Source organism: Helianthus annuus, chromosome 15 (assembly GCF_002127325.2).
Source record: "Helianthus annuus cultivar XRQ/B chromosome 15, HanXRQr2.0-SUNRISE, whole genome shotgun sequence".
Taxonomy (NCBI): Eukaryota; Viridiplantae; Streptophyta; class Magnoliopsida; order Asterales; family Asteraceae; genus Helianthus; species Helianthus annuus.
The window spans coordinates 1422340-1446748 of record NC_035447.2 but is presented as its reverse complement, the minus strand read 5'-3'; the positions used below and the strand labels follow the sequence as shown (position 1 = coordinate 1446748).

The window sequence follows — 24409 nt, the reverse complement described above, 5'->3', positions numbered from 1 at the left end:
GGTATGAATTCAAGTTACTTTTCGTGGTACCTTTCTTTATTGTAAAAAAAACACTATTTTCTTACATGATTAGTTTAAGTACGTTTCGTTATAAATCAAAGTTGGTTTACGTGTCGACGTAAATTTTGTTAGAAAAAGAAAAAAATAGTTTAGAAAAATAATGGATTCTCAACATCGTCTCTATATTTAAATATTTCCTTTTTATTTATTCTTGTAATGCCTATAAATAAAGGCTTGTTTCTAGGTTTTGAAGTAAGAAATAAATCAATGAAATTCAGTTCTTTTGATCTTTTTTTGATTATCATTCACAACATGGTATCAGAGCAGAGTTTCTGATCCTTGGTGTGTTTGTTCATCCTAGCCAAATCCAATCTCAAACCCCATGAACCTGGCAACAAAATCAAACCCCAAAAAATCTGATCAACTCCAAAACTCCACTGCCGCTTTAAACTCTACCGTCGGTCATAAAAACAGAGCATCATCATCTTTAATCCGCTCCGCTGTCTCTGCCGTCGTCTGTGTTTGCTTCGCGTTTATTATTTTCTTTCTTTTTCGTTTGAAATAAATTATTTCATGTCAAAAGGTGCTTCCGTCAAAAAAAAAAAAAATATTGTTTGAAAAAAGTGTTTGAAAATTTGATATTGTTTGGAAAGATTCTGTTTGGAAAAGTGTTTCAATTTCGTACCCAATTATCAAAAAAAAATCAATTGACAACCTATGTGTCATTGCTAGTCATAGTCTTAGTCTTAGGTTGTCAGTATACCTTCTTTTTCAGCCGCACAAAAATAAAAACAACCGACTTTCTGTTCAGTCGCTTCCTTGCAAAACCCTAATAGGCCACTTTCTTTTTTTTAGAAATACGGTATCCATAATTTCGTTGGAAAGTTTCCTTTTGTGATTTTTTTTTAAAAAAAAACCTAATCTTGAAGGTTCTTTTTTTTCATCCAACGAACCCCAACCCAACGAACCTTGATACCATTCTTCGCCTTAAGAGCATACTTCTACGAACCCTTACACAGTTGCCATGTCCGGAGACGATAGCTCAAACAACCGTACCAACAATGACGATCTCGCAATTCAACTTGCGAATCTTCTTCGAACCAATCTTAATACCCAGCCTCAAACACAAAAACAAACCTTATCCGATAGCCTGAAGATCAGTATCAAGCTGAATAGTCAAAATTACGCTCTATGGGCTCGAATGATTCGAGTCGCTATAGGGGGGAAATCTAAGAACCTGTTGAGCCATATTACAGGAAAACCTGCCCCACCAAACCCGTCAGATGAACAATACGAGCAGTGGGAACAGGACGATCTAGTCGTGTTCTCATGGCTCATACAAAACATTGAACCAGGGTTAGCCGGCAACCTCACAGAGTTTCCCACTGCGAAGGCGTTGTGGGACGCATTGGTGGTTACATATAGCAGTGGGAAAGATAAACTACAAACCTTCGATTTACACGTCAAAGCAAACGAATTCAAGCAAAACGGCTCGGCCCTAGAAGAATTCTGGATCAAGTTACAAGGCATTTGGGGAGAAATAGATCGAAGGGATCCTAATCCAATGACCTGCTCTGCTGACATAGCAACATATAACAATATCAGGTCTGAACAAAAATTATTTCAATTTCTGAATGCTCTTGACAGGAAATTTGACCCAGTCAAAAGAGAAATCCTTCGATGGGATCCTCTTCCCTCGGTTGAGCAAGCCTACGCGGCTGTAAGGAAGGAGATGGCACATCAAGGAATCCTTGGTACCATCTCTGAAACTTCTCAGTCCGGCATGGCAGCGGGGCTTGTCACTGGCGAAATCACTGAAATCGATGGACATGGGTTAGTCACGAAAGGACAGCGGCGGTCAGACTTCACTGGAAAATCATCATCCCGAATCGACAAATCCAAACTGAAATGTAGTCACTGTGATATGAGGGGGCACACCAAAGAGCAGTGCTTTAAAATCGTGGGTTTCCCTGACTGGTGGAGTGACAACCACAAAACTAAGAACCCGAATCAAGAGGGGAAGGTTGTCATTGCCATAGGTAACAACAACGATGAGAAGAATGGCGGCAGTAATGCTTCTAAAGAAATAATTAGTGTTCAAAGTGAAGGCACATCTGAGGCTGAAGATCAGGGTGGATGGACGTGGCACTGAAAAAGGCGAAGTGCTCCTGTCAAAATATTATGTTTCCGCTCAAAGAAAGTCAAAACCAAAACCCAAAAACCAAAACCCAAAACCCAAAACCCAAAAACTCAAAACCCAAAAGCTCAAAACCCAAAAGCTCAAAACCCAAAAACCAAAAACCCAAAAACCAGAAATCCAAAAACCCAAATCAAAACCAATGCCAAAACCCAAATGGCCAAGTTGAATTTTGGAAATCCCATAATTCAACTTGAGGGGGAGTGTTAGAAAAAGAAAAAAATAGTTTAGAAAAATAATGGATTCTCAACATCGTCTCTATATTTAAATATTTCCTTTTTATTTATTCTTGTAATGCCTATAAATAAAGGCTTGTTTCTAGGTTTTGAAGTAAGAAATAAATTAATGAAATTCAGTTCTTTTGATCTTTTTTGATTATCATTCACAACAAATTTTCCCAGTAACGAGTCTGCTCAAATATAAATCGTTTCGTGCTTATTTTCATGTGCATTTTCAGTTGGTCTACGTCTTGACTTAAATTTTATTCGAAAACGAGTAGGGTCTTATATATGATGGTATAAGTTGGAGTTACTTTAAGTTTCGATTTGCAGCGGCGGGTCAAAATACTAATTATTTAATAATCGTCATTTATATATACACATATCGTAGGATAAATTAATACACAACCAAGATACAAAATCTGACTAGGAACTACACAAATAGGCAACTTCATTACATGCATGGCATGCAACATGACTGAATATAACTGTTATACATATTATATACTTGAAGCAGACTACTTTATATAGTCTTCGTGTTCTCTCTAATGCTGACCATCTAAGTTGTTTATGGTAGTTAAGTTTGGTTGATAAATGATGTAATTTGATTCTTTTTGTTTAAACATATAATTAAAGTACACCAATTGTTTTTTTTTTTAATTAAGTTTCTCTCATATGAATAACGTCACGTGTTTAAAGACTCTTGTGAACAAAAATTATTAGTTATAATTGTTAAGTGATATAGTAAAACCAGATAACTATCACCTACATACCGTAACAATCCATCGGTAAAGGTGGTTGTCGATGAAAATTCGTCTGTGATTAACCATGGGTAATCTGATTTGCGACAGATTGCCAAGATACTCATTAGAAATGAATCTCCAACACTTTTTATACAATCGTTCAGAGACGTCTTTTTCGTGAACGACGTCTTTTCCGATGGATTACCGATTAGTTCATTTAAGTATTAACTAGCATCTCCCTTGGTAATTATTATTATTTTTTTAAAATATAATATTAAAGATATTTAAATTACCTAGAAAATAATAAATTGTAAATTCTGGAATGTAAAATTACTCCAATAAACATAATTTTGTAGACCACACAATTTGTCAACTTTAGGGTAATCTACCTTGCATTAACAAGGATACCACATACAAAGACAAGGATTCCAAGACCTTGTCAAATTTTAATTCTGATAGCACGAATTTTAGTACATTACTTACAATCATATAAACAAAGATCAAGCATTAAATAGGGAGGTTTGGCTGAGGGACAAATGAAAGCAATCATAGTTATGTTGATGTTGAGTTGCCATTTTGATGTGTACCGGATGCAGGTCAACACTCTCCAACGAGTCAACAGAAGCTTCATATAGCACGTGAGTTGGTAGTGGGGACACAAGCAATTTATCAAGTTCTAGTACTTTATTTGTTTTCTTTTTATTTGTGAGTGGCTGGAATAAAGGGAATCATGGGATGCCATGAAACCCACGTACTGTCCATGTTCTTTACATTTCCTTGTTTTGTAATATCCTTAAATAGGAGCTTTTGATGTTTTAATGAGATATGCAGAAAATCGTCCCAAAACTCCTTCCCTAATTTCTTTCAGTTCCCTCTCTATTTTCTTAGAATATCGAATACCGATCGGTCCACTACACATTTATTGTAGGTTATCAATGCAATTTATTGATATTATTACCAATCGGTAGTTAGTTGATTGTCGTAATGTTTGGTGTAACATCTGGTTGATGTTTTATAATTGTGGTGGATAGCACCTTGCTAGTATTTATAAATAAATTTCTGTTGGCCGTTCAAAAAAAAAAAAACAAACACCAAAAAAGACTAAACGAGAATCCTATCCAAGATCTTATCCTACATTACCGATGGATCTTCTGTCAATAACATATTCTCCTAAAACGACGAACTTTCCCACACCATGTGTTCGACCGTAATTGTCAGTTTGATCCAGGTTATTATCGGTTTGACTTGGAACATATATTTGATGATAACGATTGCCAAAATGTTCTTTGGCTTGCCATTTAATTTTATTAGTATTTTGTTGTCATCGATACTCATTTGTTTAGTAGTAGTAACATAGTGTTCTTTATAAAATATGGGTGTACATATTTAGACACCTTATTCCCTAAATCCACACCCTTCTAGACGCCTCGTATAGACCTATACGAGGCGTATAGGTTTGCTTTTCCCGACAGCTTATGCACCTCGTACAACGTCACATCAGTCAACTTATACGGGGAGTCTAGCCCTGTACGAAGGGTCAATACGAAGGTACTTAGACGCCTCGTATAGGTCTATACGAGGCGTCTTGGACTGACCGATTTGACTATGATGAGACTATGCCCGACATGACTTAAAGGCATACGGGGAGTAAAGACCTATACGAGGCGTCTTTAACTCACATAAAATGCAACCTACAGTGCGTTCTTGGTCCACATCCGAGCATTCAACAAACAAACACTCACATTCTGTTTCTTCTTTTATTTGTCTTTGCGTTATTATCATCCCGGAGTGTTGAAATGTCATCATATTGGGACGGCAACTATATCTTCGGGCAGTATTCTAGCGAAAAGTGGGGGCACGAAGGCGTTCCGGTAACAGTTATTAGCGTAAATGTTTTAATTGCTTGTTGTTTTAGTTTATTATTTACTAATGATGATACGGTTGTCTATTTTGGAGGAGTCTGGCGTTCCCGATTCTAATGAGCAAGAGGAGGTTGTGTCTAGTATACAAGGAAAACAAAACAGCCCGTTTCTAGATTTGAACAAGCATCCTCCTGTTGATGAAACAGCCCCTGTAGATGACTCATACCATGCTAGTGGATACGGAGGAGACGGTGGATACGGAGGAGACGGTGGATACGGAGGAGACGGTGGATACGGAGGAGACGGTGGATACGGAGGAGACGGTGGATACGGAGGAAACCGTGGATACGGAGGAGACGGTGGATACGGAGGAGACGGTGGATACGGAGGAGACAGTGGATATGGTGGATACGGTGGATACGGGGGATACGGTGGATACGGAGGAGACGGTGATCATCAGCAATTCATTTCCCCGGGCACTCCTTATGTTCATCAAAACAATTCGGACGTTGGAGGATATGGTGGTTATGGTGGATATGGTAGATATGGTGGTGAAGCACCTCCGATTCTGGACAGTCTGTACTTAAAAAAGACGGTATAAATTACTATTTTATTATTAATATTTTTATTATTATTATTTTTATTATTATTATTATTATTATTATATTATTATTATTATTATTATTATATTATTATTATTATTATATTATTATTATTATTATTATTATTATTATTATTAATATTGTCGATGTTACAGGTTTTCAACTCCTTAGATGAACTAAAGAAACGGATACAAGAAATAGCAAATGCGGATGGTTTCGTTATTGTCACCCGTCGATCAAAGAAAATCGGGGGAAGAACCGGGAGGGTATGGCTTGAATGTGATCGTGGTGGTGAGCACCAGAGTACAGCAACACTTAGAAAAGCTGGAAGCAAAAAAACCGGTTGCCCGTTTTACCTGCTAGCTGTTCGAAACCACCCGTATGAAACCTGGGAGATAAAAGACGGAACAATTGAACATAACCACGAACTTTGTGAGGACCTGTCGGCCCACGCGTTTGTGCGAAGGTTTACTCCAAGCGAAATGAAACTGATCGAGCAGCTGACAGCTCAAAACATGGAGCCGCGCAAAATATTTCAAACGATAAGGAAGCAGGACCCCGACAGGTTTCATGTTCAGAAAGACGTTCAAAACGTTGTAGCGAAGATTAGAGCCGAACAAAGACAAGGATTGACTCCCATGCAGTCACTAGAAAATGTGCTGATGAACAACGACTTTATTTACGAGACACGGGAAGAACCCGGAACAGAGATCGTAACAGAGATCTTCTTTCTTCATCAGGACTCGAGAGTCATGTGGCGTGCATTCCCCCACGTCATGATGATCGATGCAACGTACAAGACAAACATATACAATATGCCCTTTATCCAGATTGTTGGTATGACGCCTACCAACAAATCGTTTCGCATGCCGTTGTTAGTAAAGAACGGGGTGATAACTTTGTGTGGGTGCTTGAGAGGGTTAAGGCAATGTTGGATGAATGTATGGAGCCACGTGTGATTTTAACGGATAGAGACCTAGCCCTTATGGGCGCGTGTGCTAAAGTATTTCCAGACGCCTCCAGGCTTCTTTGCAGGTGGCACATACAACAGAATGTTATGAAGCACTGCAAGGGTGCCTTCACAGAGGACGACTGGAAGAAATTTATGTCATTCTGGGGGACATTGATTGAGTCTCCATCCATACCCATCTACGACTACCACTTGCGCAACATGCGAAAGCGACTTGTGGAGTGCAAACGTTCTAGTAAGTTTTTCTAATAACATACGACTCACCTATGCAAATTTTATTAAATTATTTTTACTTTTTAGGAGTCTTCAAATACGTGTACGATAACTGGCTAAAAGACTATAAGGAGATGTTTGTCTTTGCGTGGACTGATAAGAGGCGCAACTTTGGTAATCGTACTACAAACAGAGTTGAGAGCCAACATGCCAACTTAAAGAGATACGTCGAAGATAGGAGCTCGCTGGACCGTATAGTTGGTTGTGTCCGGGATATAGTTGAGACACAGTTCGGTGAAATAAGGAAGACTTTTCGAGAAAGCATCGAAAAAACAATGAAACACCACAAACACCCGATGTTTCAACACCTACTTGGAAAAGTATCCCACAAAGCCCTTGACTTGTTGCATGGAGAGGCAATTAGGAGGCTAGATGTCTTGGAGCGCTTTAATTCATCATGTGGTTGCCAAATGTGGCACAGCTGTGGGTTGCCCTGTGCTTGTAGGATAGAAAAGTACATGCGTGAAGGTAATAATTGTTGAACGTACAACACTTGTGTGATATATTTCCTTTTTTCATTTTACTTAAACAATATTGTTTTTAACCGTGCAGAGCGTCCGATTCAACTCGAAGACATAGACGTCTTCTGGCGGAAACTTAACTTCCAAAGTTGTAAATTGATAGACGACTCACTTGACGTGGTCGAAGAGCTAGATGTTGTTAGACAACAATTACAGTCGCACCCCCCAGCTCAGCAAAAAAGCCTGCTTTCAAAGATTAAAGCGGTGTTGACTCCAACGAAATCTACCAAGAAACCACCGGTTGTCCAACAAAATACTCGTGGCCGACCAACAACAAAGCAGGTACAAGAAAGGTTGGACGAGGCCTCTCGTATAGATGAAGAATTGAGGAGAAGCTCCTTCGGTGATGCAAACACGTGCTTTGAAGGTTCACGACAAAGTAAGTACGATAAACCTCGCCACAGCTCGTACGTTCCGTCTCAGGCCTCACAACAGTCGGTTATAAGGTCCCAAAAACCCAAAGCGACCCTAAGCCGTTCAAAGAGTTCTAAGAAGAAAGAGACACGAGATGATCACGGTTTTCCTTTAATCATTGGGGACGAGTACGTGGGAATCATCGAACGGTTTAAGTCTGACATTCCGCCAGTGTTCCATCCGTACGTCTCGTGCATACGAGATGTGATGCCGGACGGTCATTGTGGGTTTCGGTCTGTGGCTGTGGGCTTAGGGATGGATCAGAGTTCATGGGGGCTTATTAGGAGGGACCTTGTCCAAGAAATGGATCAGAACGAATCGATCTGGTTCCCAATATTTGAAGCATGGGCTGATGGTTATTTTCACACGCATCGTCAGGGCCTAATTTGGGATTCAGTGGCCGGTTGTGGGGAGAATCACTGGATGGACTTCCCCTTTGCAGGACTTCTTATTGCACAAACGTACGGTATCGGGGTGCACCTGTTAACGACAACCATGGGTGCGAGTTCCACTTACTTCCCAATACTAAGTCCTCCGGCTAATCAACAACCATTATTCATAACGCTTACACATGTTAACGAGAACCACTTCATACATGTTAAGCTGGAAGGGGATTATCCTATACCACCAGCACACGGGCTATGGTTGACCCACCGAAGACCCCATACAGAACAATGGGAAGATATGTACTTGCCACGTCTAGAATGGTATACATCGATAATGAATCCTCGGCCAAGATCAAACCCCAGTCTTAATTACATAGATAGTTACACGGAAGAATGATTTTTGTAATTAATAGTATTTTATTGTAATTAATAGAATTTTATTTTAATTAATAGTATTTTATTGTAATTAATAGTATTTTTTTTTGTAATTAATACTATTTTTTTGTAATTAATAGTGTTTTTTTGTAATTAATACTATTTTTTTGTAATTAATAGTATTTTTTTGTTATTAATACTATTTTTTTTAATTAATAGTATTTTTTGGTAATTAATAGTGTTTTTCTATAATTTTCTACAAAAAATACAACTGTACGACTCGTACAGAACTAGACCCCTCGTATATTGTTGTACAAAAGACCATTTAGCCCCTGATATGCCCCCAATCTAGGCTTATTTCAGGGGCTAAAAAGTAATTTCACTTAAACCAGACGCCTCGTATAGGGCTATACTGAGCGTCTATCAGAGCGGGTTTTTGAAAATTCAAATTTTGAATATCTGAATTTCAAAATTTGAATTTTTTGAAAATGGACGCTTCGTATAGACCTGTACGAGGCGTCTATTTGAGCGGTAACAATTCTTTTCTTTAAAATTTGAATTTTGAAAATATTTTTGGTTAATTACTATTTTACCCCTGTTTAGACCCCAGTATAGCCATTTAGCAGGGGCTCAAAGGTAATTTCAAGCCTGTACGATTCGTACAGGTCTGTACGAGGAGTACAAATGAGGCGGTTACTTTATCACCTTTTTCTTTTTTAATTATTAAAATGTATTATTAAATGACCATTTTGCCCCTGTGTAGCCCTCCGTATAGCCTTTTTTCAGGGGCAAAATGGTAATTAACCATTCCAGAAATATCTTTTTGGTTTGGTTAATTACCATTTTGCCCCTGAAAAAAGGCTATACGGAGGGCTAAACAGGGGCATAATGGTCATTTAACAAAAAGAATAGACGCTTCGTATAGATCTATACGAGGCGTCTAGGCTTCGTATAACACAGGGGGGGGGGCCTAGACGACACAGATCATACACCCAAACAAAAAACACACACATACGCTGCTGCTTGATCTATACGCGTCGGACGTATTTTCAACCGTATTTTTGAAGAATCGAAGCATCACCGGTACGTATTTCATCCTGTAGTTAAGTATTTTTGTCTCGTTTATGCCTTTAGACCGTAGGTTTGCCCTGAATTTGAATTTTGTTGGGTTTTGGGGGTTTTAGTATGATGATGATGATGAACTTGTAGAACAGGACGCCGAGTATAGCGCTATACGAGGGCTATACGAGGGTCTGATTTTTTTTTATTATTATTGTTATTATTGTTTATTGTTATTATTATTATTATTAATTATTATTATTGTTATTATTTATTAATTATTATATTATTATTATTATTTATTAATTATTATTATTAAAAACATTATTATTATTTTTATTTATTATTTATTAATTATTATTATATTATTATTATATTATTATTATATCATTATTATTATTATTAATATTATTATTGTTATTAAATATTATTATTATTATTATTTATTAATTATTATTATTAAAACATTATTATTATTGTTATTTATTATTTATTAATTATTATTATATTATTATTATATTATTATTATTATTAATATTATTATTGTTATTAAATATTATTATTATTATTATTATTATTATTTATTAATTATTATTATTAAAAACATTATTATTATTATTGTTATTTATTATTTATTAATTATTATTATATTATTATTATATTATTATTATTATTATTATTTATTTATTTATTTATTATTGTTTTATTTATTATTGTTTGTATACGTATACAGTATTTATTATGGAGGACGATCTGATACCGGGCGATGACATTCACATAGAGCCGGTTCAGCAGGGTCCACGACGGAGACAGCGACCGCCTGTGGATATGCTGCAGGGGCATCCATATCTTGAGTTTCCCGACGGCACTGACGCCGCCCGTCATTGCCAGAAGCTTAGGAGGATGCACGTTGGATCGCATGCATCGATCGACTGGGATGCGATGGAGGAGATTGCTGAGACGCCGAGAGTGCGTCGGTTTATACCTATCGATTCGCCGTGGCATCGTCTTTTTGATTTGGCGCACACGCCGACCTACAGGGAGCTGCTGGTCGAGTTCCTTTCGTCATTCACATTTCACCCTCCTGGGGAGCCAGTGCCGCTTCCGTACCCAGGTGCTCCCCATCCGCCTGAGGTTTCTTTCAGGCTTGCTGGCGTTATGCGTTCGATGACGCTAGCACAGTTTGCGGTGCATTGTGGTTTATACATGCAGGAGGAGATCGAGACTGAGATTTACACAGCGGGGCTAGTGGTGGTTGAAAAACCCACTCTTGTAGGGTTTTGGCAGGTGATTGCGGGGGCGGATCATTGGGAGCACGAAAAGTCGAAGGGGAGGGTGTCGTTTGTTAGGGACCCACTATACAGGTATGTACGTTTATTATTGCAATTATTGTGATTATATGCACTGTTTATTAATCTCTGTTTTTGTATTTCGCTAACACTATCTGCAGGTATCTGCACCATTTGCTCGCCACTTCTATTTCAGCGCGCGGCTACAGCCGTGAGTGGTGTACGACCACAGATCTTTTTTTCCTTTACTGTTTGTTGTATAGGAGGCCGTGCGCGCTAGCACACGGTCTAGCCCAGTACTTTGCCTCCGGCCATCACCGGCAGGAGCGCGGATTTTTGTATGGCGGGGCGTACGTGACCGTCATTGCCCGTTCATTGGGCCTCGTACCACACCAGGACCCACATCTACGGACGCCGGCCATCATGCCGACGCGGATGGGTATGCAGTCGCTATGGGGGATGAGGGTTATCAAGAGGTTCCCCGTTGGCCCGCGGTTTAAAAACCGCGAAGGGGGCGTATGGACAGAGCAGGCCTTACCAGAGCATTTCGAGCCCGTTCATCCTCCTGCAGATCCTGCTGATGTAGTGCCCGTGGAGGACCCTCCGGAGGATCTAGACGGTGCAGCGGAGCCACAGCCACCGCCACCTGCCGGGGCACCTCAGTTTCCACGTCACGTTATTCGAGGTCGTGCCCCAGGAGTTGCGCTACATCCGGATGTACGAGCCAGGCTTGACAGGCTCGACGATTTGGTAGGTTGGCTGGTACGGGCGGAGCAGGATAGGAGAGAGAGAGAGGGATTACCCCCGATACCGCTTCCACCGGTTCGAGCACAACATCAGGAGCACCAGCCGCAGCAGCAGCATCAGGATTCAGATTCGGATTTGGATGCATAGACCTGTTGTTGTTTTTATTGTTATTATGGATGTACAAACTTATCTTATATATTTTTGTTATGGATGTAAACAGTTATCTTATATATGTCATATTTATGTTTGTTTTCAGTTATTCGGTTACTTAATGATTGTTGTCTTAAATTTAGGTAATACGGAAACAATATAACCCCCTGAATATAATACGGATACAATATTTGAAAGAAATAAAATTTTAATCGAAAGAATAATATTTAAAAAAGTAAAATGTTAAAAACAATATAATATTTAATCAATATAATATATTTAAAGAGCCGATTTTTAAAATAGTTGATTTAATCGATATAAAACAAAAACTTTTTTAAACTTTTTATAGTGTAAAAAAAAAAAAAACAAAACTTTTTTAAAAACCAAAAAAGAACGATTTTTAAAGGCAAATAGTTAATTTTTAAAAAACAAAAACTTTTTATAGTGTAAAAAAGAAAAAAAACTTTTTTTAAAACCAAAAAAAAATTCAACAAAAAAACACATCTTCAAAAACTATCCAAAAAACCATACCAAAACCCACCAAAACACCCCTCATTTCAGCCAAAAAAAAACCAAACATGGACGCCTCGTATAGCCCTATACCCTGCGTATAGGGTTCCTTAAACAACGTGCCTGACACCCTCTGAGACCCCATCGAATTCAGTGCATGTACGCCTCGTATAGAGCTATACGAGGCGTCTAGATTTCAAAAAGTGTGAAAATAGGCGCAGGAGGTGTCCGGATAGTCCCAGCCTAAAATATTTTTATTAGTTAAATTAAAGGTAAACTAAAAAGTTATAATATAACTAACATGTATAAATTATAACTTTGTATTTACTAAATATTTTGTAACATGTAACCTCTTAATCCTAATTAAACTATAGAAACCCACCATGTAACCTCCTAAATTAAACTATAGAAACCCACAGAATAATTGTACCGACTACCATGTCATGTTTCATTTGGCAACATCTGCAGGGGTATACAAGTCATTTCAAATCATCCTCTCTCAACCTCTAATATATGTCCATGCAAACTTTCTTATGGATCGGATCAAAGGTGGAAGAGAAGATATACACTAAATACATACACACACATTATACATATACATATATATATATATAGAGAGAGAGAGACAAAGAGAAAGAGATGGAGGAGGGGCATTATGTAAGATTGGAAGATGAACACCACGACCAACATCAAGATCCTGTCCCTACCTCTCTTCTAGTTTCTCTGTATATTGGCCACTTCTTATCCCGATGGGGTGCCAGGTGTCTCCTCTCTCTCTCTCTCTCTCTCTATACACACACATGTATATATGTATGTATGTATTTATACATTCATTCATAGAGAAAGTATAATGTACTTCAGGGCTTAACCTACATTAACATACATGACAAAAAATATAACGTGCGTTATTATCATAGAACGTGCGTGATTATAGTCTCATGCGTGATTATGTGGTCCCATGCGTGATTATGTGGTCCCATGCGTGATTATACCCCTGATCCAACGGTTACCATTGTCTCCTACGTGATGTATGATAAGGCTTTTTGTATGTTAACCTTACTCTTCATTCATATATATGGTTTTGTGCATAGACATATATATAAGAATCTATATTTCATCAAAACCTTCCAAATTTTGATATAATGATATCACAGCCTAACATGTTCTATATAGGGTTTATATGATTTGAAAACCTATGAGTTAGTTCAAAGGCTTTCTAAACCCTAAAATCAAAATTATGCATAAATATTTTTGATAAGTTTATCATGTCCTAGCATTTAGTTAGAGTATGTGAACTTTTCTTAAAGTTTCTTGGTTATGTTCATTAAGTTTTGGCATGGATGTACCTATTAATCCAATTTTATTGATTTGAAAGTATGACCTTTTCTTCATTTAAGTTAAAATATGTAACATGTTTTTATGAATTTAAATATATAGGACATGGGATTTTTCGGTCGGGTTGTACATGATAAATGTTTGGCCAGATTCTTTGCTTATGGCTGCAGCCTATGGCGTGGTCGAGTCAGCAACGACCGCCTTATTTGGCCCCCTAGTAGGCCAATGGATAGACAACTCCACATATCCAAAGGTTTAATCTTCTCTATACTTGTTTGTTTATAGTTGAATTACAAGATAGTTAGATAATCATAAAACGTCAATAACCATCCTCATATTCAGGCTATAGATATAACAGTGACTAACAAACTTAAAAATAAATGATAATAACTATAATAGAAAATAAACTCCGGGTTGGTCACTCCTCAACCAACTAAGACAGCAGTTCCCCGCACCCGGCCCCTATCACTTAAAGGCAGAGCTAACCCAACATTCTAATATTAGTCAAGCTTGGAGAACATAGTACTAGGACCGGCTAACACTTTCCAACCATATATATATATCCCCTAAATTAACCAATATATACAAAAAAATAACATGAAATTAAAATAAACTCAACACCACCTCCCTATTTATATATATTATGTACCAAGGGTAATATTATACCAAATTATGAACATGCTGTCAGAATAACATTAGCTAGTTTCAGTGGCGGATCTAGAAACCTTTTCCAAGGGGTTCCTTTTGATAGATTTTCACTTATTTTTTTCCAAATTATACAAAGTTTCTCTAGTTTTGTTCATTTTTTCTAGAACCGAGGGGGTTCCTAGGAACCCCTAAAAACCCCTGGATCCGCCCCTGGCTAGTTTGTACAAAAGATTGTATGAACTATGAAAGTTAACAACAACTATATATTTTTTAAGTCAAGGCCAGAAACATGAGGTGTACTGGTGGACATGATACCACCTACTCCTCTATCTATTTGTATGCATGTGAAAACCACTTAGTTTCTACATCATATTCTCTAAATTCTTATTTGTTGTTAAAATTCTTCATGTTTATTTGGGCCAAATCAGGATTGAACTTGTTAATGTATAGTAGGCTCGGGTTCAGTTTGTAGTGTGACAATCTAAAAAGAGTTAGGCTCATGTTATTAAGCTCGCTTAAGGTGCGAGCTTAATTTAATCTTGGTAAATATAGGTTTCAACATTGATCCCATTCAAGCCTATCTTGGTTAGTTAAAGGAGCCGAATTGGCTCTCTTTATGAGCCCAAAGTGTAAATCATGATATTCAGATTGTTATATTTTATTGTAAAGGATCAAATAGAAATAAAATTAACGTACGAATCGGGGGAAAAAGCAAAAAAGTGGCGGTGACATTTTGATAATTATTAGCAACTTCAATATTACTGGGGAAAAAGCAAAAAGTGTCTTGTAGAGTAATTTTGAACATTTGTAGAGTTATTTTGAGCATCTGTAGAGTAATTTTAGGAAATGTATGGTAATTATCAAATTATTCTAGTAGAGTAATTTTGGAAAATGTCTTGTAGAGTAATTTTGTTAGCATTTAGTTATGGGGTTTAGCTTTATGGTTTAGTTTTTAGCTTTTAGTTGGGGGGGGGGGGGGTGGTTTAGGTTTTTGGGGTGTGGGAGGGGGGGGGTTAGTGTAATTTTGATAATTACCATACAGCTTTGATAATTACCCTACACGACCAAAATTACTCTACATGAACATTTACAATGATTTAGGTTTTTTTAGGTTTTTTTTGTGGGGGTGGGGGGTGGGGGTGGGGGTTAGTGTAATTTTGATAATTACCCTACAGTTTTGATAATTACCCTACACGACCAAAATTACTCTACATGAACATTTACAATGGTTTAGGTTTTTTTAGGTTTTTGGGGGGTGGGGGGGTTGTGTAATTTTGATAATTACCCTACAATTTTGATAATTACCCTACACGACTAAAATTACTCTACATGAACATTTACAAAATTACTCTATAGAAGCTCAAAATTACTCTACTAGAGTAATTTTGAAGTTGCTGATAATTACCAAAATGACACCGCCACTTTTTGCTTTTTCCCCCAATTCGTACGTTTACTTTATTTTTACAAGAACTTAACTCTATATTTGATAGGTTCTAAGAGTTTGGCTGTTAACACAAAACCTCTCCTTTATCGTTGCGGGTGTCACGGTGGTCGGACTTTTAATCTCTCCGGACATGCGGGTCACCAACGCCAATACATTTACTTTGCTCATTGTGCTGACCAATCTCTCCGGAGCTGTAGCAGTTCTTTCAAGTCTTGCAGGGACCATCTTGATTGAAAGAGAATGGTACATTTACTCTCTAGTCTGTTTGACTTTTAAGCTTGTAGAACATGATTCTAGATAGCTAGTTTGACTTTTGAGGTCCATCTGTCACGTTAGAACCTCCATAGATTGATCTAATTTGTTTAACATGTACAAGCATTTGGTTGCTGTTTTAATATAGAAATATGTCAACAGTTAGTTTTTGTGTTTGACCTCATAGTCAAACTATTAGCTTCACTACATATAAGTAGTTTGACTTTTGAGGTCAAACCATCCCATTCAAACCTTCATATATGATTCTAGTCAAGTCAAGAGTGACAAAGATTTCAAAATAATGACAGGGTGGTTGTTATATCAGAAGGGCACTCTTCAAACATGCTAACAAAGTTGAATTCAAGAATCCGAAGAATCGATCTAATAAGCACCTTATTCGCGCCAGTCGTAACAGGATTCATCATCAGTTTTATCTCAATGGTTGCATCGGCTGTCGGTTTAGCAATCTGGAACATACTTTCGGTTTTCTTGCAGTACTGGTTTCTAAACTCTGTATACAAAGGGATCCCAGCTCTACAAGAAAGAAGCCGAAAACGGGAACTACAGTTCAAAACCAAACCAGATAATCAAGAACAAGCTCCTTCTACTTCTCAGGAACAAACTGACCGACATCATGATTCTTCAGATTGTGTTTCTTCGGGTAGTTTGGTTAGAAAATTTGTTAAAAGGGTGTCTGAAAGTCCGTTTATTCATGCGTGGCGAGTGTACCTTCAACAAGATGTTGTTCTCGCAGGACTATCTTTAGCTATACTCTATTTTACGGTCCTCAGGTGCGGTTCTTGATCGTATGTTTCAAGTTCTTTGGCCAATTTTATAAATAGTTAATATGTTAAATGTTACAAAAATATAACTTTTATAGTAGTAATATAATGTTCAAATAACAATTTAAGTGGTTTTAAGGAACAAAAATACACTTTTGGTGACTTCCAACCTCGCTATAAGTTAACGGCCTAGTGGGTTGAAATTGTGGCGGGACAGGCGGTAATCAAGGAAGAGGCGGCCAAAGTAGCTAAGCACGAAAAAGCTTGCATCGAGAATCAGCACGTGTTCGTCCCGTTCGCTTTCAATACCTTTGGCGCTCTCGCCCCTGACGCGGTGCGGTTCCTCAAGCGGGTTCAGCAGGTGTTAAGCAGTAACACCGCGCATGTTAAGGGGCAGAATTTTGTGTTTAGCAGGGTAGGGTTTGCTATTCAGAAGGGGGTAGCGGCACAACTTGTTGCTCGTCTACCTGTCATTAGTTTGTAATCGTCTCTGGTTCATGATATGCTAAATTATATTATGATTTAAAAAAAAATCTTTGTAAAAAAAGAAATGTATAATATCACCCTTACAGTTTTTGCAAAAATAATAGGTTGTTTGCAATGGATAACAAAGTAGTACTTTTTTCCATGCTAGATTTAGTTAGTTATTTTTGTGACAGTTTTGGGACTTTGATGACTGCGACATTGGAATGGGACGGAATACCAGCATACATAATTGGTACGGGAAGGGGAATAAGCTCGATAATGGGTATCTCAGCCACGTTTGTGTATCCTTTCATGGAGAATCGAATATCAACCCTTAGAACGGGCCTTTGGTCAATCTGGTCACAGGTATGTGTGAAAAGTTTAAACAAAACTTACCAACTATTGGTAACTGAAAAAAAGGTAGTTTGAACAGGTAGTCTTGTTTTCTTAAAAAAAATATGTTGTTTATATGCAGTGGACTTGCCTCTTGATCTGTGTTGGCTCAATATGGGTTAAAAACAACATGACATCGGCTTATTTTTTGATGTCCGGAGTAGCAGTGTCACGTTTGGGGCTATGGATGTTCGATCTATCGGTCATTCAACAAATGCAGGTGATATGAAAGCCCGAAATTCGTTGAAACAATTCTAGATTCTAGATTCTACTGTTAGCTTCAATTCTGATACAGGATCAAGTTCCCGAATCCGATAGAGCTGTCGTTGGTGGCGTACAAAACTCGGTTCAGTCTTTCTGGGACTTGATGACATACATCATGGGATTGATCATATCCAACCCTCAGGTGATCTTTACAACTTTATATTATAAGTGGCATTATGTGTTAGGGTTATTTATTTTATTTTTAAAGTTAAAGGGCACAAAGGTCAATTCACACGAATCCAACGTATTTTTAATAACGCGTGTTACCAAAAAAGACCAATCGTGTTACCTGTGAGCAAACAGTGAGGACCAAAACCGTAATTTCCCATACATAGGAATCAAATCAACAACCAAGTATACTACACGGGCTAATGGGCTATCCATGTAATTCTTTCAACTTTATATGTAACCCGAAATTTGGGTCATTTTATTATGTGGGTTGAAACGGGCTGGATCTTGTTGATTGACCCTCCAAAGTCCAAACACTTTTATGTCTATATTCATCTCTTTTGTGTTGTTAGGATTTCTGGAAGTTGATATTGGTTTCGTTCGGGTTGGTGACGATAGCGGCGGTTATGTATAGCATACATATATATCGAGTTCGGAAACATCTCTTTCACTTTGAGAAGTTGTTTAGTTATGTTTCATAATTATTTGTGATTTTTTTAACCTTGTAACATAAATTCCAACTTAATTAAAAGCAGGAGAATTTATATATTTTATAGTTTTTAATGTCATTTATCGTATCAGTTAAATTTCACATATGGTACAATCAAGTCAATAACATATGGTATACGTACGCTAAGTCTCATTAAACGTCTAATGATTATGTCAATCAATGATAGCTATCACATGTATAACTATACCAATAATTCTATTTGGTGCATTTACAAATGAGTATTAATCCAGGTAATCGGTAAATCAATTAACAAATACGAATGAGTATGAGTGATCTACATTTTTGCGTGTGTGTGTGTGTGTGTGGGGGGGGGGGGGGGGGATCTACGACCTCAAGTTCACAGAAATTGGGTTGTATCAGTTGGGACAATTAGGGGTCACAACGGTGTTGTGGAATAAAGCCCCGTACTAGTTAAGATATCATGTTAGTGCCACATAGACATTGGGCCTTTAAAGCCTGCACCCCTTAGGGGTGTTCAAGATCGGATTATTCGGTTTTCGGATATCCGAAAATTTCGATAGTGAATATTAATATCCGTATCTCAAATTTCGGATACGGAATGGATATCTGAATTTAAAATAAAAAAATAAAAAAAAATCATTTGGTGCATAGAATAAAACTAAACCTATATTCGATTTCCCAATTTCCAACATTGAAAACTAAAAAAAACATTTATATATCCACATCCAAATCCGATTATTTACTATGTTTACTATATTTTAAACTAATTATAATGCTCATAGACTATATATATTTATAAAAAATAATAATTTTTGGATATCGGATAATCGGATTATCCGAAATTTTTGAAATTAATATCCGAACCCGAATCCGAAAATTCAGATTATCCGGTTTTCAGATATCTGAAATTTGGGATATTTCGGATACGGATTTTCGGATATTTTGGATTCGGTTTCGGATCCGGATTTTTTTGAACACCTCTAATGAACACCAGACTCATGCCGGCGCATGGTAGAAACAGGGCCAGGAGAGGTCATCAGACAAGGACTAATAGGGTCCTTGTCTATTGACTTTACCTCAAAGCGGAGCGTTTTGAGGTGTGTGAATAAACCAAGGGCGTGAATAGTCTGAGCTAAAAAAATCGTAAAAATTAACCAAAATCCATCTTATGTGTGGTGTATGTGTGTGTATATATATACACATTAGTATGGGCCCGCGCGATGCGACGAGTCGACACTTTGAATTGATGTAGGTTTCGTCTCCTCTAGATGTCATGAAACCCTACGATATCATCGTTTTTAAATTACGTTATCATTTTGTTTCAACCTTGTTTGTTTGTTAACCAATTTTTTCAGTGGTAATTCTAATCAACAGGACACCATGATTAGATCGTAAAACTGAAAAATGACACTTGTGCTTGAAAACTCAATTTAAATCACCCTTTTTTATTTTAATGTCTCTAAACATCAAAGTTTAGTTAACGATTTTGAGCACAAATATAAACTTCTATTTTTCACTTTACAACTTAAGTCGTAGAAACTAAACCATTGTAATACAATGATATTTCTACATCTAGCAATATTACCTTAGAATCCCTAAATAATATATCTTTAACCTGCATTAAAATAAAATAAAGAATTTAATCCACCGTTTTGACCCGTATTAAATATCACCAATTACCATTTTAACACCTCTAGCAATGGAAATCTAAAATTTGAGCAAGGTATTAGATAGTAAGTGTTGACTAAGTAACAATTATAATGAAAATATCCCATGATGTATTGCAAGGCATCATTTAGAAGTTTTTACTTATCAAGAAAGAAGATTTTACTTGATCAAGAAATAAAATATAATACAATGTATAATTAGTGTCTAGATATCTCTAAAACAGAGGAACAGTTAAAGAAATCATCTGACAGCGTGATTAGGTAACGACAAAAAAACACCAACCTATTAAGGATCATTAATCTTTGCATTTGTATCATCAATTTCTTTCTAAGCATAGCATCAACCTAAACATGGTTTGTACAAAAGTGACTCAAAAACTACAACCACATACAAAACAAGTGTTGTGATTAGGCCTCGATCCTAATATTCTTAATCACCGTCCCTCAAATGTTGTTGTAGGAAACCAGGGATAGCTAAATATCCCGCTATGCATCTGAGCGCAGACATCATCTCCTGGCAGCGTCTTTGATGCTCTTGCTTTAGTCTCTGTTGTCCCTAATGTAGCTCAGCCACCATCACCACACAAAACAAAACCGCATACCAACAACAACATAATTTGCAGATGCCACATACATCATTTTATAATAGAATTTAAATATAATGGAATGATAAAAAAAAGTTACTAACGGTACTTAAAATAGGCGGCCGACAGAATTACAGTGCATTTTAATTCAGATCGACCTAGGAATGGCAATTGTTTTGGGTTGAATCAATGAATCGAAACACGAACATGACTCATATATTTATACATGTCAAAGACATCAACCCTAACCCGAAAACACTCAAAATTATGTAAATCGAACACGTCGCGTATAACCCATTTATCCAATTGAGTCAAACAGGTTGGCGGTTTGTGAATTGGTTGTGATCAAATTGTAAACAGGTTGGTTGGTCAACGTGTTAACTAAACAAGTGGATTGATAGGTCAACCTTTTAGCTGAACAAGCCAACCAAAATATGTGTCACAGCCCCCAATCCCTAATTCCCGGGAACAGGCGGCCGCAGCCAGTTTCGGTGGTATCACGTTATTGACTTAATTGGGCAGCGGAACTTTCATCAGGACCGTAGTTAGGAAATATTTTATCAGAGTAAACCATCACATTTTCTATAACATTAAACACATGGGTAAAACCCAAGTTTTCAGTACACACATTTCATAGGAATAAACCCTATTTTATTTAATAAAAACATCTATTTTATTCTTAGGTAACTTTATGGCCACTTTTCCATGCCTTCAGTGCTGTCCAGCTGACTTCTATTTGGCTTTCACATATTGTTACCTGAAACGCGTTTTAAAAACATTTTGTCAGTGGGAAATACTGGTGAGTGAATCCCAGTTTAATCAAGTTTAAAAAAAAGTCACAGTGAACAGTATTGAGGGCGCATCCGCAATTACATTTGTTTCCAAGTTATATCAACTACCACCACACGGTAATGTCGTTCCGACTTATGGTCATGTTACTCCTTTACCAGGTGGTAACAAATTTTGTATACAAAACCCCAAATTTACCGACTGTAATTGTATTCTTACAAATACTCAATAACTGTTATTCGCATGGAAATATATTTAAGGTTTTGTAAAAATGGGTAACAAAAAGATTTACAAAAAGTGGATCAACTCACATTGCTATCTTAGATTATCCTTTAGGTTTCCTGGTGATAATCTATAAATTACACAAATGCACGTGTGTTAGTATAATAACCCATTTTAACATTAGTAATACCCTCCCCGAGACGGCATTCCAACGACTACGCCGGGCAGAACCACGACAGTCGTTACAGAACCCTAGATCAATCAGACAGAGTATCTAATACGTCTCCAGGCATCGTAGCAGAACCTCGCTATTTAGGGGGTATAATACCCGAGTATAGTGTACACTACGTAGAAATTGAGAGAGAAAGAAAGATTTTGAGCGAATTCGACTGAAGGCCCGAGCTCCCATTATATAGGAGCTGAATTTGGGTTTCTCGCGGCCCGCGTAGACCTTAAGGGTCTTTTACGTGGCCCGCGTAATAGGGGTCTAGGGTTGTAGCTGATCCGGGTCATTGAATAGGTTCAACACGCGTCGGACACGTGGCCGCACCGGGTGGCGCCACAATCTTGATCTCACTCGGCCCGCGTAAGTGTAAACATAAGCTTACGCGGCCCGCCTGAACTTAAAATTCAACGAATTCAGGTTCCCACCCTTATACCACCCGCGTAAAGATTGAGGTGGGTCTACGCGGCCCACCTGAGCTTAAATTTAAGATTTTAAATTTTATTTTTAATGCTATATCACATTTCGGGCTCGGTTTTCACATACGGGGTGTATTTTAAGACATACTGGGGTATTTTAATATATTTTAGGGTGTCGGAAAAATAATCGAGGGTGTCGGTTTCTTGAGGAGTGTTACAATATGACCCGTTTAATAACAAAAGACAACCCAAAACCTGATCTAGTGTCGTGTTTTGATAACACCATCCAGAGGACCCTCTTCGGATATTTCTCTAAAGGGGGTCTCCCTCGGCCTAGTTAAAAAGGTCATGCTTTGTATCTAGTTGTTAGCAAGGGTTGTGCACGAGGCAGTTGGGTTTTTTGAATACAACAAACGATAACGATGGTTGTAATCCATACTGGCAAAGTTATGGTCCATACATGAACCATGTACCATACTATCAAGCTAAAAAATGACACACGACCATACTATCAACCTAAAAAATACTATCAACCTAAAAAATAACACACGGACATAACAAATCTATATTGGCAAAGTTGTCGTCCATACATCAACAATGGTCCATACATTAACCTGTGCACAACCCTAAGTGTTAGTGGTTAAAACCTCATGGATTTAAGGGTAATAAGTTTATGGGCTAAAAATAAAATAGTGTTTAAAAGATCAGACTACTCTCATTTTAGGGGTCTTTCTATAAATAAAGAGGGGGAAAAGTTCTTATTTTTTGGGTATCTTAAAATACCCTTCTTCCATGCAGTATAATATATATATATATATATATATATATATATATATAGAGGATCCTGTACATTAATCTAGAAGTGCGAGAAGTGTATTATAAACACCGGGTAACACTATCTAACACCATATAACACCATAACACTATGTAACACTATATAACACTTTATTTTGTCTGATAACATGTCATGATAGATGTATAGTGTTATATATTGTTATATAGTGTTATATGGTGTTACATAATGTTATACGGTGTTTATATGGTGTTATATAGTGTTATAATACACTTGTCACACTTCTGGATTAATGTAATGTACAGGATCCCTACCATATATAGGGTAGGGATAGTGTACATAAATTCAGAAGTGTGAGAAGTGTATTATAACACTATATATAACACCATATAAACACCGTATAATACTATGTAACACCATATAACACTATGTAACACTAAATGACAAAATATGATAATATATAACACTATACATCTATCATAGACATGCTATCAGACAAACTATAGTGTTATATTTGTTATATAGTGTTATATGGTGTTATATGGTACTACATATTGTTATACGGTGTTTATATGATGTTATATAGTGTTATCTATAGTGTTATAATACACTTCTCACACTTCTGGATTAATGTACAAGATGCTCTCTCTCTCTCTATATATATATATATATATATATAGGGGAAGGTTCATTTGAGAAGAAAATTAAATTGAGAAGAAAAAGAACAAAGGGTACAAACGTAAAACATTAAATAGTTTTTCTCTCAAGTCATTATTATTATCTTTGACCAATTAATTAGTCATAAACACTATCATCCTTCACAATTAAATTTTTTGCTTACACATATCAAAATTTATCCTACACGTTTTGAAGTTTATCCTACACATATTGAAATTTATCCTACACAACTCGTAATTCATCCTACACACCTCGTAATTTAAGCTACACTTTAAATTATATACGTTTTTTTTTTTTTTTTTTTTTTTGAAAAATATGTTTTGTTTTGTAAATAAATTACATATCTAATGTAGTTAGCTATTAAAAAGGAAGACTACCAATTAATGATCCATCTAAGTTTACCAATATACCTTTACACTAATATTAAATACAACAATTAAATGAAGTAAAATGAAGCATTCTTATTGATTGAAATTTCTTCTTTTTTATTCTTAT

At 36.9% G+C, this 24409-nt stretch overlaps 3 protein-coding genes across 4 annotated transcripts; all 3 read left to right on the top strand.

Moving 5' to 3' along the window:
- The first annotated feature begins 7147 nt into the window (after positions 1-7147).
- Positions 7148-8641, top strand: LOC110909845. Its single transcript, XM_022154588.2, has 2 exons — positions 7148-7333; positions 7418-8641. Exons 1-2 carry the CDS (start codon positions 7162-7164, stop codon positions 8581-8583), a joined length of 1338 nt encoding a protein of 445 aa, XP_022010280.1. The 5' UTR covers positions 7148-7161; the 3' UTR covers positions 8584-8641.
- Positions 8642-10448: 1807 nt separating this feature from the next.
- Positions 10449-12705, top strand: LOC110909844. Its single transcript, XM_022154586.2, has 3 exons — positions 10449-10984; positions 11071-11659; positions 12691-12705. The coding sequence occupies exons 1-3, from the start codon at positions 10449-10451 to the stop codon at positions 12703-12705; spliced, it is 1140 nt and encodes a 379-aa protein (XP_022010278.2).
- Positions 12706-12874: 169 nt separating this feature from the next.
- On the top strand, positions 12875-18636 carry LOC110909839 (solute carrier family 40 member 2). Of its 2 annotated transcripts, XM_035984069.1 has the most exons (9): positions 12875-13077; positions 13754-13904; positions 15790-15986; positions 16304-16656; positions 16750-16786; positions 17437-17608; positions 17718-17855; positions 17931-18041; positions 18421-18636. In XM_035984069.1, exons 1-9 carry the CDS (start codon positions 12956-12958, stop codon positions 18547-18549), a joined length of 1410 nt encoding a protein of 469 aa, XP_035839962.1. In that variant the 5' UTR covers positions 12875-12955; the 3' UTR covers positions 18550-18636. The 2 variants fall into 2 exon arrangements, with proteins under 2 accessions (XP_035839962.1, XP_022010277.1); XM_022154585.2 differs by having other exon boundaries at positions 16304-16786.
- Positions 18637-24409: the final 5773 nt, after the last annotated feature.

Coding starts and splice junctions, on each gene's coding strand:
- LOC110909839 (XM_022154585.2), top strand. CDS start 12,956: ATGGAGGAGGGGCATTATGTAAGATTGGAAGATGAACACCACGACCAA. Junction 13,078..13,753: donor TTATCCCGATGGGGTGCCAG/GTGTCTCCTCTC, acceptor TTAAATATATAG/GACATGGGATTTTTCGGTCG. Junction 15,987..16,303: donor ATCTTGATTGAAAGAGAATG/GTACATTTACTC, acceptor AAATAATGACAG/GGTGGTTGTTATATCAGAAG.
- LOC110909844 (XM_022154586.2), top strand. CDS start 10,449: ATGCTGCAGGGGCATCCATATCTTGAGTTTCCCGACGGCACTGACGCC. Junction 10,985..11,070: donor GTTAGGGACCCACTATACAG/GTATGTACGTTT, acceptor CACTATCTGCAG/GTATCTGCACCATTTGCTCG.
- LOC110909845 (XM_022154588.2), top strand. CDS start 7,162: ATGTTTCAACACCTACTTGGAAAAGTATCCCACAAAGCCCTTGACTTG. Junction 7,334..7,417: donor AGAAAAGTACATGCGTGAAG/GTAATAATTGTT, acceptor TTAACCGTGCAG/AGCGTCCGATTCAACTCGAA.